We start from the raw sequence: 18,780 nt of genomic DNA, 5'->3' as shown, positions 1-18,780 counted from the left end.
CAAATAGAAAACGTCCTATTTTCTGATGAATTAACGTTTATGTTGAATGCTTAGGTAAATCGTCAAAATTGTCGTTATTGGACAGACAAAAAACCCACACTGGATGAGCGAAAGCTACACTCAATATCAAAAAAATCAATGTTTGGGCAGGGATTGTTGACTCGAGTTGTAGGCCGGATTCTTGCAGGACGACCTATGAATTTGGCTATTTTGTTCTCTTGTCCTATACAAGCTGTCTAGATAGAAACATCTGGTTTCAACAGGACAGGCCTTCTTATTTTGAAAGACCTGTCCGTAGAAAGGGGGCTCTTTAATTGTGAGATACCCTGTACATTGCAATTGAGTTTTTTTGACTTTTTTCCTAAAAACTGCCACTATGTTGAGTGGCCCACCAAAAATTATGTAGAAAAAAATATTTAGATGGTCACACGTCTTTTTAGCGATGTATACATTAAAGCTATAACTAAGCGGTATTAAAGAATACATCAAGAAAGCTATATGTATACCAACGGTTACTAAAAAAAATATCAATTAATTTCAATAAATTTTGGTGCCTCAAACTAGTCAAGTAAGTCTGGGATTTTTGACATATATTTTTAAATGACATTTATGTAGCTATGTCGTTTTTGTTTGACCTCGCTTGTTAAAAGAACGAAATATAGCACTCCTCTTGCAAAAAATTTGTACGTTTCAATTGTAAAAATTACGGTATTTACAAATGTCGAGTATGCAGATATCGTATTTGTGTATGGATTCTGTAATGGTAAAGAAATGGCTGCTGCAGAAAAATATAGAAGATTACGAGATACGATTTCCGGATCGGAGAATTTCGAATCACCAAACGTTTGCCGTAACTTTTAATACTGATGATGTTCATATTGAAAGAATGGGTACTAATAACCTGGTTCAAGAAGAGAATATTCTCAACCTTGTAAGAGAAGATCCCACCACTAGCACTAGGCAAATTTTCGTTCAATTAGCATAGCGGTACCACAGTCACAAGAGTCTGGAGAACTATAAAAAATGAAAATTTATACTCTTTCAATGTACAAGAGGTACAAAGATTAGAAGAATTTGCCTAGAGTGAAATTTGCTAGGTGGATAACAAATCACCGAAGAAGTATTTCCAGAACGCCATTTACTGATGAAGCCCAATTCACAAGGCAAGGAGTCAAGAAAGTCAAAAAAGAAAGAAACTGACATGTATGGGCCAATGAAAACCTCCCATTTAGTACCATCGGCTAATTCTCAACAAAATTTTTTTATTGTGACGACATCAAAGAAAACCCTCAATTGCAAACCTACAAAAGCGTGCACAAAAATTTAGAGAAATAGGTAGTATGCATGTTGAAAACATTTTATAGATTTTAACGCATTGACATCCATCTCTTGCGTTTTTGCTCCTTTTTAAAACATTAGGTCCCGCTTTCATTGACATGTCTTTTATGAATTAGCTTCATTTGTAGTTTTGTCCTTATCTAGGTTTTTTTTTGTGCAATTAAAAATAAAGATTAGTTAGAAGAGACGGTGTTTTCAATTTATTAGTGCTAAAACAATTTTAAAACAAATCAAAACTATCTCTAAAGATAGTTTTGATTTGTTTTAAAGGCCAAGCAGTAAACATTTTTATTCGGCGGTATAGCTTTAATGCATACATCGCTAAAAAGACTGTGTATACCATCTTAAGATTTTTTTGTATATAACCTTTGGTATGCAAGGCAAACATGTGGCATATTTTTCTTCAGAAATATATGTAGTTTCTAAATTTTTAAAAGATCAGCTAAACCCTTTAGGAACTACAGGATGAACGAGTGTCTACGTACGAAAATCACTCTGTATGTTGGTAATAAATCCGAATTGATCAATTTAAATATCCATTTCGTTATATCCCAGGCATACCTTATACTCCACATGTATAGTGGCACAGCCGGCTTTACTCAATCCGCGAAATGATAACACATGACTTTCAGATCCGTTTTCATTTCAATTCTCATGGGACTTCATGGGGATCGTTTAAATTCCTCTTTTAAATTTAAGTTTTTAAGTGAAATTTCGGAAAGGAAAGTAAATGAAGTTATTATTAAGAACTTACTAAGTCTTAGTAATATCTCCCAGTCAGTTTCGGTGTGTTATATACTATAAAAACAGTGACAAATGGCTATAAAGATAAATACCTTGTTTGTAAACAGAAACAGGTGGAGCCGGCCGGCTTCTTAAGTGGGTCATTGTGCTATTTATCGATTTTCAAGTTTATTTTACATATCACTTTTAAGAATTTTGTGTTGTGCTCTTATCTGTGTGATTTGGGATTTTTTGCAAATATCTTGTGTTCCACTGAAACTAGAAACTTATGCCTAAGAGCCAAGGTTAATGCTTTATTCACATTAAAAAAAAATTAGGTTTTGTTTTATTTATAAACCTATTTCGAGGAAATCTGGTAAGGAATACCCATAGTATTAGTAAGTATAGGTAAATCTATTAGCTTTATTTATATTTAGGAATTCATTAAAGAATTTTTTTGCCTTTTGAAACATGCCAAGTCCAGTCCCTGCTGTGTTCCCGGATGTAAATCTAATTACAAAAGTAGTTTAAGAGCAGGCGAGGCAATCATTTCTGTTTTTGGCTTCCCCAAAGATAAACAACTTAAAATTAAATGGTTAAAAGCCATACCTAGAGATAATTGGGCTCCTACTCAATATTCTATGGTTTGTGCCAAGCATTTTGACCCGAATGATATTATCCGTGAAGATGATTATCTTTTACCTGATGTCATGCTCACTAAGATTAGAGTTAAAATGGAAAGATTAGTTTGGCTCAGCAGTGGCTCAAATTTTTCCAGATGAAAGAAATAGTGAACAACAAAAACATAAAGAACTTGCCAATGAAGCCTCTGCAACTTCATTTCATGACAATTTTTCAAGATCTTATGAGTAATCTGACCTGTGGAATGTAAAAAATGTTGGAGATACAAAACTATATTTCTATACTTTAAACTTGAATGATGCGTATAAATATTATTAATCAAATATCAATAGATAGCGACCTACATGTTAAAGTCTTTTTAAAAAACAATGAGTTGTTCCAAAATGACCTAAAATGAATTTTACCTTTCGAATTGAAATTAAGTAGGTGGTCTCAACTCGAAAATCTATTAACTAGGTATAAGTCTTCTGATTATTGTGAGCTTAATAAACCATACTCTTCATCTCTAGAGAAGTTTTATGACTTCATTAACCAAAGTTCAGATTTATTAAAACAGGCATTAAATTTATTGGAAAGTTCCAATTCACACAACTTAGAGGATGAAAAAGATAGTGACATTTGTAATCGAGTAATACTTTTAATAGACTAAATAACTTTACTAACTAATCTCTAGGCTTCTGTTTAAAAATCTCAATAACAAACCTAAATCTCAGTATTTAACTTACATTATTGTCTGTGTCCTGAATAACCAACAAAATAGGCGACTCCAACTTGTACATCTTCCGATACATACTATTCAAGCTAAACCCGTGCTGGCTGGTACTGAACACCAGGGTCCACGCGTAACCCTCGGCTCTGGCCGGCAGATGTCGACACAACGACTCCCGATGTTCGTCCGTTAATATTTCTGTTTTTCCGATCAGGTCGGGGGGTGACAGCTCGATGTCTAGCGAAGGGGTGTCCGCCGCGCTGCTGTAGAACGCCCGCCTGTACTCCTCGGACATGGGCAGCACCTAAATTATTAATAAAACGTTTATAAGTTGGTGTTTTATCAACTTCTGGTGTTGGGGAAACTAGGAAGCAGGACACTATAGTTAACAGAGAAGACGGTTGGTTGGGGTTGAACGCGAAATTGACAAGTTTCAATTTAGGCACGTGTCAAATAATTTTGGGGTGTTCTACAATATAAAAATGAGTTATTGGTTATTTAGGGCCTCTTTAATTAGAGCATGACTATTAGGAACTTAAAAATAGTTTACCAGCTCTGACAAACGATAAATATACCGAAGAGATGGGCTACAATAGCCAACAATACGTAGTCGTATAAAGTCCTTAACCTCATACACATTCTTGGTCTTGCAACAAAGGTCTAATTTTTTAAAGGAACTGGGATCTGAATAGGTGTACTATATGTTTTTTTGACAAAAGACATATAAGAGAAGGCTCATAATTTTCAATTTAAAGACAAAAATAGTTTCCAAATATTTCTAGATTTTTAATTTCTCATTCTATTTTTTCAATATTATCATTTACAAATTATTTTTATGAAATATCAATTTTTTAAGGCCAAGCAATTGTGACAAGGTATGGGGAAATAAATCTGAAATCGATTTTTCAATTCGGGGCAGTATGACGCACCTGACTGGCTATTTGGGAGTCTGATTTTCCACCTCGACGACTTAACTGGGAAGGTTGACTGGAGAAGTATATAATGTAAATGATTTGCTAGCACTGCTTAAAGAAGTTTCTATTCAGCTTAGACAAGCTCAACACATTTTAGTTTAGTTGCTCGGCAGTATTTAGATATTACATATGCAAATCGTTGGATAAGTCGGAAGGTACCCAACTTTGGCACCCACGGCCTCCCGATCTAAACCCGCTTAATTTTATTCTGTGGCGCCACCTTGAACATTTGGTTTAGAGAACTTCAATTAAAAATGAGGAGGAATTGCGGCATCGCATTATAGCATCTTGTGAAATAATTCGACAGATCCCAAGAATCTTCGAACTTTTGGAATCTTGTTAAGTATTTCTTGAATAAATAATAAAATAATACAAAAACTGTATTATTTTAAGAAAAGAAAAGAGCAGCGAAAATTTTCCATTCTTAAATTATAAGCTTCCAGTTCCGCAAAAAAAGCAATAAAATAAAAACTATAGTTTTTTTTGCGAAAACCGTGCGGGCGAAAAACGACCAAGAGACTAATAAAAAGAAATAAAGATATATTTAAAAGAAAAAAAGAATTTAAATATATTTTTTATTACAAGAAAAACCAGTGGCGTACCATTTTCTTAAAAAAAAAATATTCAGTTTAAAGGCCGCATAAACGCCAATGACCAGAATATAAAAATATAAATTGTGTATAAGAAAAACGCTTAGAAATTGCGTACCAATTTTCAGAAAAATATCTAAAGGGGTCAAATTATCGAAAAAAGTAAGTTTCCTTTCAACTTTACCACCCTGTAGTGTAAAATTTAAGACATTTAGGACATATGTTTTGAACTTTTTGCTTGATTTCGTCCAAGGAACACCAAAATAAAAAAAAAACTGCATAAATCAATCGAATTAATCTTCACCGATCAATACTGTTGATTTATAGAAGGAATCATTGATATACATTGTTGTATCACTATTCTTCTTTTTAATACTCACTAAAAAATTCGCGAATGCGCATATAAAATTTCATTGAAAAACTACATTAAATTCGAGTAGAAAAAAGGCCTTAAGACTCGCCGCAAAGTCAAAGTATTGGTTCTTGTTGAGGAACCTGTTTTAGGCTGCCAGAATATCGATAGGCAGGACAAAGAGGATGTTGATACAGATCATCAGAGACAAAAGTTTGATGTAAATCTGAGCAAAAAATTCCTACCTTCAATAATATTGCAGAATGGGTTAAAAGTCCGTTTGAAAAAGCTTGATTAGAAACTTAATATTACTTTATATGAAAAATTAGAATATTCGTTGCATAAAGCGGAAACACATTTATCATAAATACTGATTAAGATTATTGAATAAAACTGAAAAACCAATAAATGCTTCATCTACTCCCAGTTAAAAAATAATTTAATGAGACACTTTACAAGTACGGAGTACAATTGATGCCAAAAAACAAAAATAAGAAAATGTTTGACGTCATTAACTGGAGGGAGGGGAGGACCAGGAAAATATGGAGATTTGATGACATGGGAAGGGAAAGGGTCAAATATGAACTAAAAATTGATGGCGTAATATGGGAACGTCCCCTTAAAAGGTTTAAATGAAATATCGTCATTTGGACAAATATTTAAAACAAAAAAAGAGGTTAATTAGATCCCGTTACTTTACAACATTTACAATTGATAACAAAAGCATATTTTATCCATAAGTTGTATTACTACGTTAACAGGCCGAGTGATTTTAGGCTTAGTACAAAAATCTCAAAAACTAAAGCACATTCAAAGAAGATTATTTTAAAATATTTTCTACATTTTGTGGACTTTAAATGAATTCGTTATGGTCAACCTTAGAAGCTTTAAAGAAATCTCTCAAAATCTAATTTTCTCAAATATCAATCCATTTTTCTGAAGATCAAGACTGACCGTGAGTAAAGCTTGAGAAACTCCATATTATGCCGATTGTTTTTACCATTTGCCGCCTGTACTAAACATAAAAAACTCACCTTGGAATAAAAATAGACCATAACAACATTGTTTGCTTTTATATCTGAAATATACACCTAGAGGTTAAGTTTAGCATTAGAAGGAAAATGGGTATGTTAGTCCATATAAAAGTTTTATTTCTCATACCGCAAACAACATATATCTACATTTTTAAGGCTCCAATAGTCAACTTCAAATTTGGGACATCCTAAATCATTTTAAGTGTTAATTTTCATTTTAAAAAAATATGTTAAATCCTGGCCTAGTAAATATAGCTACTAACTTACAGGTTTGTCTTGACAAAACATGTTTCGCAGCTCAAACCCCAGCCAACCACTGAAACACTACCATCGAAAGAAAGTCCAAGCTATGTAGCCTTAAACTATAGGATACGATAATTTACATATAAAATCTTCTCGATAATCGACCCGTAACAAAGCGAGTGACGGATTGATGGCCCGTTAAAAAAAAACAACGAATCTCGGAAACGGAAACGCGAAAATTGGGCTTTTGTGCAGACACCATAGACATCAACTAAACTAATTTTCTAACATCAAACAGTTAATTTTCATTTCAACTAAGTAAGCCACTACGAGTAGGTGTCAAATGTTTACTGCTTGAATATACAAATATTTTTGGGGGAGCCTATTTTTAGGTAAGAACAGGCGCTACAGTGGAAAAGGTAGATTAGATCAATGTTTTTACTGTTATTTTTGTACGTATGTAATGTTTGCATTTCAATCTGATGATGTTGCACTTTATTTCATACACAACACGTAAAATGTATTCGGTTGCAGGGTAAATGAATGCCATTTAGTTGGACTACCTGTCATCGTTTTTCATATTTAACTTTCATACTTAACTATTATTGTTGTTACAAATTTTTTGTTATTTATTAGAGAAGAAGGCGTTTAGGGACATTTCATTTTCACCATTATTGTTTCTATATCCCCTGTTTAGATAGACTTTATTTAGATCACAAAGGCCTGTAGAAGTTCGTCTTCCTGTTAATTTTTAGTTTAAGTTTTCTAATATACAGTGCATTTACGATGAAAGGAACAAATTCATTTAAAATTCAGGTATTTTTTCTTATTTTATTTTTTAGACACGTCGATTAGTATTGTACAGCAAACCATATGCCTATTGTCAATGGTTTGTCAAATATGACGTAACAGACTAACGAAACATATGAAATTAAAATAAATAAAATGACCATCAGTTGCTATAAATATTGTATACATTTTAATTTTTTAATATCGTATTTTTCATTAGTCTATTACGTCATATTTGACAAACATGGTATCCATTTAAAAAATTAATGTTAACGCCATAGTTTCTACTTGTATATAAAATTTTTATTGCAAAAAACGAGCGAGTGACAATGCTAATCGATGTGTCTGAAAAATAAAAGAAGAAAAAACCCTGAATTTTAATTGAATTTGTTCCTTTTATCGAGACGTTTATTAAAGTTAATGCAATGAATTTAGTAGGGAAACTTAAAAATAAACTTCACAATCGACACTACGTTTAACTACGGCACATCATCATTATAAGTGGTTTTGTATTAATGAAATATATATATTTGGACGTGGCATATCAAAAAATTATTATTTTTGTATTTGCTCAATATAAACGAAAAAAAAATCATGCGTTTTGAATTGTTTTTTGGAGCGAGTATTGCCAAAAAGACCAGAAAACAGGTTTAGAGATAAGAAACAAATTATTTCCAATCATTTAAATATTTTCCTATTTTTATAATCATGAAATCTTTTAATGCGTTTCATTTCTAAAACTAAATTTAAATTCAAATCAAACGTTTTAGGTAATATTGTATCCCGATTTCTCAACTTATAGCTGCAAACGAGGATATGCCTAAGAAGAAAACAACTGGTACAGAGATAAAAATAGTATTATTTTCTTTCATATATAATATGTATAGTTTATTTACAACCAAGAAGCCACACATAAAAAACAGATAAGAGCCTACACATTTGTTGACGTTTGGCCTGTCGGTTGTGAATCAGGCGATTATTTGATACTACTAAACTAAATTTAAAAAATTGGGACTAAACGAGAATGTTAATCATCACATCTTTTAGATAATCAAAAAACAATGTTTTCGCATTTAAATACTTACATCTTTGTTCTTCCACAACTTTTTTAACATATCTATGAGTATGCTCATGCACGCTTTATATTAACTATTTTTCTGTAAAGATATTTTGGAAGTCTTACTAAAACGGAACAGCAGGTGTTTAAATTCGGCTCTAACTAAAATACTTGATATCCGAAACTAAACTAACTGTTCGATAGGGTACGTAAGACAAATTATACCCACCCGTTTGTCGAATTCGGAATTTCCAAGAATGAAGGGTCGTTTTTGAAATCCCAATTTGTCCCATCCCCTTTGTGTATGGCTAATTTATCGGCATAAATGTACAAATTAGGTTTGTATCATAAAGTCATGAAACACTTTGCAAAAAATGCAATTCCGTAACCACTCGGTACAGTAAGTATAATTATGAAAGTTCAAAAATTCTATTTAAACCTAAATGCTACTTAAATAGTGAAATTTGAAATATTCGAAATAAATCCTTGGAGTTGGTATCCTATTTTTAATCGAAGATTTAAGTTCCAATTTATAAATGGGTTTGCAAACTGTCATTAACCATCAATTACGTATTTTTTCATTATTGTAACGCTCCTTTTTTTTTTAATCACACTTTTAACGTTAAATGTAAGCATCTATAATTATTAAATATGTTAATTCCTATTGTTTTAATTTATTATATTTCTAATATTATATTAATATTGTTTACACTTTTAATTGTTTTTTTATAGTTAATTAATTAACCAAAGAGATTTCTTCGTACTTCAGTACCTTCTTCTTAGAATTCTGATGATAATAAAACGTATAAAAGCATCGATAAACATAAAATAGTTTTTCCGACATCCAACAAAACCATTTTTAAAGCTATTTTTACAAATATATTTTAGTACTTTTTTATTATAAAATTAATATTTTAGAATTTATTATGAATTGAATGAATATATGATTTTATGAAATGAATGAATAAATGTATATAAACCTTAGCACTATTGTTTATTAAAATTATTTTGACACAAAAAAATAAAGATATCAACATCGAGCTGTATAGAACATATTAATAAAAAACACTCAATTTAATAAATCATCTGGAAAAATAATATTACAACAAAAAATGTAATTAGGAAAAAATTAAATCCATAATATAGCTTATATGAATATAAGTAAGTACCAATAAATACCAATGAAACCGATAAAATCTATATTAACTATAAATCAATTAATTAGTGTAATTATTGTTGATCGTAAAAATTGTATATTCTGAGAATGTTATTTATTTAAAATCGAAATTTATATATAATTAAGGTTTATTTATATTTGGCATATCTATACACAATATGCTGACTCTAAATTGGAAAATTATTTCGTAAGACTAATAATATTTAGAATCTGAGATATAAATTCTAATAATATTTTTGGCAATTAATATTAATTACCCAATTAATTAATATTATTTAAAGAATACCATTTACCAGCGTGTTATTTTTTCTTAAAACATACTGCATAAATCGAGTAGTCAATAAATATGAACCGAAAATCTTAATTATTATATATTTATATAGAATCTAATAAAAAACTAATCATATGAATAATGATCAACAGTTTCTCGAATTAATCTCTCTGAAGGATCGATCATGATCTCGATGTGATCTCAAACACGATTATGAGCACCATAAAACTCACGTAATGCCCGATGTGTTTCTCGAATAGAAACATGTCTTTCAAAATAAATTTGAACAATTTGGAAACGTTGCTCCGGTGTGAGTCTGTTCATGATTAATTGCCAAACCAAACTAATCTAAAAATAACCCAAAACTGTCAGGTCGGCTGTCATAAAAAACACTGCCAAATGAAAGTTCTCCGCCTCTAAAAAAAAACACCCTTTAGAATCAGAGAACGAATCGAGAAAAATTAACGCTAAAAAACTTGAATAGGAATACACAAAAAATATTTTTTAACGCATTTAACTTCGTATAATTAAAAAAATTAAATGTAAAATATTTATTTTTATGAATTTAAGATGCTTTTTCATGCTATTTTTTTTTAAAGATCGCTATTTAATAAAATAATGTAAACAACTACTTTTTCCAATTATAATTTTAATATAAAAAAAATTACTTAATTTTTTTAGTCCCCTGCTCTATATCTTATAATTATTATTAGATTCTATATTTTTTAATTTAATAAAATATTTTCTTAATTCTTTAAAATATAATATAGAAAATAGATTATTCATATTTTCTAAGATACTCATCTGGGCAATTTAAACTTGTTGTTTGATAATTTTTTAACATAAACAGGCTGAGTAAGAATGCTTTCATGAAACCTTGATTAGGACATGTAAAAAATGCATTCTCTTTAATTTATTCAAAGTTTTGTGATATAATTTGTGATTATATTTTTGGTTCCCTATTGAAATAATACTAGGTTAGCACAAGTTTTAATATTGTTTTCCCGTCCTTTATTACGAAAAAAGAAACATCATTAATTTGAAAATCTACTAGCTAATCAAACATCAAATTTCGAGAAATATATATAAATATTCTCTTTCAAAACTAATACTAAAGGTCAAAATTAAATCTTTTTGTTGATATTGGTTTTTGGAAAACATCTGTAATTAATCAGTAATTAAAATTCAAATAAACAATTTTCAGTTGAATTTTTATCCTAGATAAATAAAACTTTACCTAATAAAATGTTTGGGATAAACAATTGAGACTATTCATAGATTAATGGTTAATGTTCAATAATTAGACCATAAAAAGTATTAACATTTATTTCTATGAGTTCTAAGTAGCCAGTGATCTATTGATATTGTTAAATATTAAGTGGAACTCGATGAATAAACTACAAATGAACTAATTGAAAACTATAGAATTTACTACCATAAAAATATTATTTCTTAATTTTAATGCTTAATTAACCAGATGAAATTAAAATAGTTTCTAACAGATAATAATAATATTTAGACTTTGAGATGTAAATTTTAAAATTTTTGTGGACAATGCTATAAGTAATATTATTTAAAAATAATACATATATAAAATACAAATAATCACTAAAATGTAACGAAAATCTTATATCACTTAATTAAATTATGAAGAAAAATAATAGAATCTAATCAAAAGTAATCATAAAAACTGAGATAAATTGAATGAAGGATGGATAATAAAATGAATGAAAAAAGTAATGTTAAGAAACAAACTTCAATAAGAATAAACAAAAAAAAATAATGTTTCAGTGGAATCAAGAATGTTTTCCAAGGAAACTTTTTAAAATATTTTATTTTTTTATCGAAAGATCGCTATTTAATGTGATAAAATGAACAATTATTTCTATAAATAAATTCATAATTTTTTTTTTCAAGTATCACAATCGACCTCTGGCTCTGTATCTGATAATTCTATTTTTTAATTAAATTAGAATAAATATTTCTGCACATTTTTAATTTTTATATTTTCAAAGATACTCGTCTGGCCTGGCTTCATTTAAAGGTGGTTATAGCAATCGAAGAAAGTTGGAATATTAAAAATCAGAAGATATGCGAGAGTAAATGAGACATTTACGTATTAAAAAAAAACTGCATTTCTATAATATTTTGGACAAATTTTATTTTTTATCGACACAAAATTTATTCCTTGGTTTTTCCTATTGAATTAATACATAGGACATCAGTAGACAAAGTATTTAATATTGTTAGACCGTCGCTTATGAAAAAAAAAACAAATTTTATAGATCACTCATAATTTATTTGAAAATTTACTAACCAAACATCGGAATTAAATTTAAATATTCAAAATTAATACTAAAGGTCAAAATTAAAAATTTTTGTTGATACTGGTTTCTGGAAAACATCTTGTTGACCAAATTCTAATTATAGTATCACAAAATAATTTTAGTAATTAAAATTCAAATAAACAATTTTCGTTGAAATTTTTATAGGCAATAAAACTTCCTAGAAGAATATAAAATGTTTGGGATAAACGATTAAGATTACTATAGTTTTTGTGTAATATTATTTAATGAGAGGTGTAACATATTGCAATTGTTTTGGTGATTAATATAAGAAAACTATCTTAAAGAAACAAACTTGTCAAAGAAATAATTTAGTATCTGAATTCTTATTTTTTAATTTCTTCAGCACCTAATAAATAAAAATTGTATTTTTTTCCACATAGATATACCGGGTGACACAGGCAAAAAGGGAACACTAAAAAACTTTTTTACTTTTTAAGATAAAGACATGAAATTTGGTATATCGATAGAATAGATATAAGAGTATCTTTTGAAAATGTTATTTTTCGTTAATTCCAGTTTAACAGGACTAACTTTTTTATTTTAAATGAGACAATCGGTATATTATTACGTATTGTGATAGAAAATAATATTCTGAGAATATTGATACAGCATTTGCTACATTTTGTTTGATACTCAGTGAAAAAAATCAATTTTTTAAATTTGGAAATAGGGTGCTATGAATGCATTAAAATTTTTAATTTTTATTCAAGTAATCACGGAAAAATAGTATTTATTTTTTATTCTTTGAATTTTTTACACGTCTATTTAAAATTTCCAAACCAGTATTTTTGGCATTTACTTTATTTTTTTAAATAGCACCGTATTATGAACACCCACTTCTGAAATGCAGTCTTTCAGAAATATAGTAGGTAAATGTTTTAAATATTAGTAAATTCTAAAATTGCAATTCTCAAGTGCACTTGACAAGATGTCATGTATCATGTCAATTAAAAAATATTTTGGAAAACGCGTCAAAACGAAGCCTCCTATTCAAGAAATCAAAACCTTGGATTAATTAAATGCGTTTATTTATGAAACTTAGTTTTTTTTTCTTATGGGCTTATTTTTCAACCGATTTAAAAACTAACCATATCAAATTATACAGAAAAAAATCTGTATTTCAAAAGTGGTTGTTTCTACGGATTTAGGTCATAAAATGCAATAAAATCTATTTTTCCGTAATTACTTGATTAAAAATTAAAACTTTTAACGCATTCATGGCACTTTATTTTAAATTAAAAAAAAAACTCTTCTATGAGTATAAAACAAAAAGTAGCAAACACAGTATCAATGTTGTCAGAATATTATTTTCTATTGAAATACTTAATAATATACTAAGTGTCTTCATTTTAAATAATAAAGTTAGTGTCACTTCCGGTTAAACAGGAAGTTCCATCAATATACCAAATTTAATTTATTTATCTTGAAGAGTAAAATAGTTATTAAGTGTTCCCTTTTTCCTGTATTATCTGGTGTATAGTAGTATATATACTATAACAGTTACAATTTGCATTAATAGACCATAAAGAGTATTAAAATTTACTTGTATGAGTCTTAAACCGCTAATCATCTGTTCATATTATTAAACAAGTAGAATTCCTTGACTACATTACAAATGAAAGAATTAAAAACTATAGAATTTAATACCACAAAGATATTATTTCTCCATTTAAACGTTTCTAACACATGTAAAATCTAATGCAAAATTTAAAAAAAAAAGCGCCATGACATTTTCGAAACCATTATAAAACTTACCCAGGTTCTTCCTGGCAGCATCTTCGCGACCGTTTTTAAAGACTTTACTTTGAACCGTTTAATCATCATTCTCTATATGGCTTTCAAGGCATTTTTTTAACTTTGTGACGCGCACACACACACTCGCCCGAACACACAATGAGACTGATCCCTATTTAAACATATGTTTATCCAAAACACGCTTAAATTTTCGCCACCACGAGATAAATATTTGTAATTGAAAAGAGATTAAACAAGGCCGAACAACTTTTATTTATATTTTGTCATGACGATTCATTCTTGACTTTCCAATTTCAAGACAAAATTATTATGGTTTGTTTGAGTTTGTTTGTTGCGGAGGCGTGCGTCACATAATTTAAGAGTTTGAATGGGCAAAATCGTGTTGTCGTGGCGACCTTCGTTGATTTGTACGTTGATTTTTTATTAAATAGTTGTTGGTCAATGAACTAAGTTGTTAAGACCTTAATGAAGTTTCCTGATTTATAAAAAAAAATAGTCTCATTCAGTTAATAAAGAAAAAGAATGTCTTGGCAATACAAAATTATAGCATAGTAAATAGCAGGAGTAAATTTAAAACCGAATAAGTTGTTCTACAAAGATGCAAAAAATACATGTTCTTAACGTGAACTGGGATAATTAATTAACGGGATACATATCAACAATATCAGATAGGCAGATCGATCGAGCAAACGATTTTCAGGAGTTATTGAATCACGTTAATGAAACAAGCACAAGATTAGGCCTGAAAATTAATATAAAAAAAGCGAAGTTTATGGTTCTTAGTAGGACAGATATTCCACAAATCAGAATTTAGGTAAATGAGAAGAATATTGAGCAAGTGACGCAATTTAAATATCTGAAATGTATGTTGAACCAAAATTGGGAGCCAGAACAAGAAATTAAATGTAGAATAGAACAATTAAGAGCAAACTTCCTTAAATTCAAATAATTCCTCACAAATAAAATCTAAACTTTATACTAAGATACAGAACTCTAAAATGTTACGTTTGGTCAGTTCTTTTATGCGATGTAGAGGCCGAACATTTAAAGCAAGTTCCATACATAAATTGGAAGCATTCGAGAGGTGGTGTCTGGAAGAATGCCGAGAATATCATGGGTAGACCACATAAGAAATGAAGTTCTTCGATGAGCAGCACAAATAGAAGATCAAGAGCTGAAGTTATAAAACTTTGAAAAATATCATACTTAGGACATATTATGAGAGAAGAATGCTATGAATTCCAGCGCCTTATCCTTCAAAGTAAAAAAAGGGGAATAGGAAGAAGGAAGCGTGGTTGCGAAATATTAAGACAATGGACAGCAAGAATACTTAGCAAGAATTTGCATGGCACTCCAAGAAGAAGAAGAAGAAGAAGAAGGGATAATTAATTATGGAATTAAGTATTCGAAAAAGTCTAAGACGTGGGCGTTTCTTCTTTAAGGAAGAGGTACAAGGCTTTTAGTGAAACCCTTGAGTTAACAAAAAAATAATGTAGGAAACTACATATTTTTCCATTTATAATTTTAATTAAATTTACATGGTTTTAAAAGTGCCAGACATGTTTCATAATCAAATGTTCATCATCAGGAGTACAAACTTAGAGTTTATAAAAAAAAAATAATTCAATAACTCGGACCTGAAATTAACAATCCATATGAATTCATAGAGAAATATCTATCTAAATTATAAAATTAGATTCAGAAATACAGTGGAAAGTAAGAGTGAAGACAAAAGCAATGGGGTTATGTCATATAATAATAAAACGACATTACATAAAATATGAAATATTCTTTACAAAAACAACAAAATCTATCTTAGATCTTTTCATAGAAAAGTTTTGGCTCAATCGGTTTGGAAATTCGGGGAAAAAGAAACAAAAAATTAATTGAAGTGTCTAGTTAACGATCGTTCCAAAGAAAAATTCCCCATTGTCAAATGGCAATTACTAGAATTGATTTGAAAAAAACACTTAATATAACTAAACTTGCTTAGTTGCACTAAAATAAGAAATAAATGCTCCACAATGTTAAGTTGATTTCTTAATTTGATAGATCTCATATATCTGCGTTTGGAAGCGTTATTCGATTATCGAGCTAATTTCATCATTATGACCCTACTGTACCAAACTATTTAAATCCTACTGAAGCAGTTAATAAGGATTGGAACAACACATAGACCTGTAAAGACAAACGAGAAAATTCTGGTGTGAAGCAGCTTCATGGTTAAAATATTAAAGAGAAATGATCATATGTAAGATCATTGTGAAACACATTGTGGACCTTTGCCATTACGTGGTAATTTATTTATAGCTTTAAGTGATGCACTAGAATTTTTTTAATATAAATTTATTGAATTAATTAAAATACATATTTTGAATAAGATCATCAATATTCAAATAACTGGTTTGTTTATGCTGTTTGTTCTAAGAATACTAATTTACGTATGCATTAAATTATTTTCTTTCGAGATGTGTTAATTTGATTCAAAATTAGATAAAATTCGTTTAAACAATAATGGGAGTTAATATTTTAAAGTTATTATTTTTAATAAATTGATTGGTACTTTTTAATAATGAAACAAAAGTGAATTGTATAGCAATGATCGTATTACTACATTCACATTTAACGTGGCATTTCCAATACTTCAAATTATTAAGAAAAAACACAGTAACATTTGTTAGTATATTTAATTTGTATTTATTCGTGTTATCAGTGCATATTCGCCACGAGATATATTTTTATAATAGAATCAGAAAATCTTATTTATGTATTAAAGTACTTGCAGTAGCAACATAAGTACGTCATGATAAGCATATCTATAATAATTTTTTGTTATTAATCATTTTAATAAATTCACATTTTAATTATTGCTTACCTAAGACCCTTCGTGCTGTATCACTGGTGGCAAGCAGTGACATTAAAATGTTCACTTTGCTCCTGTTTCATACCATCATAATGAAAATAGCCATAATTCAAAAACTGAAATGCCCATGTAGTTATTTGAAAAACTTAATAATTCTATATAGGCAAAAATGGTTATTTTCTAAAGCATTTTAAAATGCCAATTAAACATTACATATTAAAAATACAATTTCTCAGGTATCACAAGTGTGAGGCATATGTTATATTATGCCTTACAATTTGTGTAACTATAACCTAATTAGTTAGTTATTAACGATTGCCTCATAACTGTAAAAATCGTGATTTAAATGCATGAACTAAAATAGCGACATTTCCTAATCACTCAGTAGTTTACCCCCTAGTACGTAAAGTAATTTGGTAGTATTAATTTTTTTTCAATATTTTCTTTGTATTCTAAAATTTTGTATGTTACACGTGTGTAATATCCCTTGTTTTAATTCATGGGAATTGTCAAATTTAACCGAAAGAGGCCAAAATTAAAAAAAAAATATTTTGGTCATATGATTTGGTGGTGAAACACTAATAAATAAATAAAATCATGACCTTTGGTTATATCATAAACCCAATATAGACATAAATATCTAATCAAAGGTCAAGTTATTTCCATAATAATAAAATTTAAATGTTTCATAGGATAAACTAAATTACGTTTTATTTAAAAACTATAACTACCTTTTCCACTTTCAACGCTTTCAATAATTTTACCAAGAAATATTATAAAAGAAAAAAATTATAGACATTGAGTTACGATATCCCCTAATTAGCAAATCAACGACCAATTTCAAGTAGAACATTCAAATCTCATACACACGGTTTTTGAAGAGAAAAAAAAAACCTGTCGTTTTTTGCTGTATAGGGTATGTAATACCTATATTTCGCGAGCGATACGATACAAAATTCTAACAGGAAAAGGGGTACAGAACAAAAAAGAATCTGTGTACACACCCATTAACTGCAATCACTGATCATAGTTTCATTTGATTCAGTTCCATGTATGTATGCATCTAGCTTCTAATGTTAAATCATTGCGAAGCCTTTAATATAAACAATTCAAGACATTGACTATAAACATTTTTATGTATCCTGTTTTCGATTTTTCACCCGACGTACTGGTTCTGTGCGTATTTGTTTTTCAGTAAAGTACACGTAGCACCGACAATGTTGCCAAAAAAAATGTTCGAAACATTGACCTGCTGTTTTGTTGTTTGTTTGTACTATGGACATGGCATGAAGTTAGTTATTATGTAATTAGCATATTACTTTTTACTAATGAATATATTTCGACTATAAATATAGTTCACATACATCAAACAAACTGGTGTCTCGATTGACCAGTCCAGAATACGGGACTTTTTCAAAACGCCGTTCTGTTAAATTTAAAATTGTTTTCAATTAAAGGTGAACTTATTTTTCCCGCGTTTCTGATATGAATATTCGTCATAGTGCATAAAAGTATTTCTTAAACACTGATTATACATAATTAATTAAAAAAAATTACTTTTATTGCATAATTATAACAATACTTTCATTATGTGAGAGTTTTCTTACTTTAAAAGACTAATATGGATCAAGTAGTTAGGAAAAGTATGAATCATCAGCCAATTTAAGTTCAAAGTGGCTTAATTTCGTGTATTCCTTTACGTAATTTTTCTCGAAACCACAAAACAAGTTATCTGAATAAACCTAAAAAAATAGGAAAATCAGAAACAGCGTGATACATGAAAATGTTCAAAACCTTAACTTCGTTATATTAGACACGAAGTTTTTCAAAATTCCTTTACTGATTGAAGTAAATGGGTGTATACACAGACTTGTTACAGAACATACAATAGAATATAATACAAAGGAAGAGAGAT

General features: G+C 29.2%; 1 protein-coding gene across 13 annotated transcripts in view; it reads right to left on the bottom strand.

Annotated features, from left to right (window-relative positions):
- LOC126744042 (oxidation resistance protein 1) overlaps window positions 1-18,780 on the bottom strand; it is a 121,332-nt gene that overhangs the window by 8,175 nt on the left and 94,377 nt on the right. For 11 of the 13 annotated variants that reach the window (XM_050451356.1, XM_050451357.1, XM_050451360.1 and 8 more), the window contains one exon: window positions 3,429-3,716. In XM_050451356.1, the coding sequence (XP_050307313.1) occupies window positions 3,429-3,716 (288 nt within the window). Of the gene's footprint in view, window positions 1-3,428; window positions 3,717-6,629; window positions 6,947-14,002; window positions 14,222-18,780 lie in introns of those variants that run through there. The other 2 variants (XM_050451363.1, XM_050451364.1) reach the window with 2 other exon arrangements.

The sequence above is a fragment of the Anthonomus grandis genome, chromosome 13 (assembly GCF_022605725.1).
Source record: "Anthonomus grandis grandis chromosome 13, icAntGran1.3, whole genome shotgun sequence".
In the NCBI taxonomy this organism is placed as follows: Eukaryota; Metazoa; Arthropoda; class Insecta; order Coleoptera; family Curculionidae; genus Anthonomus; species Anthonomus grandis.
The sequence above is the reverse complement of the archived record's forward strand: the minus strand, read 5'-3'. Positions and strand labels throughout refer to the sequence as shown.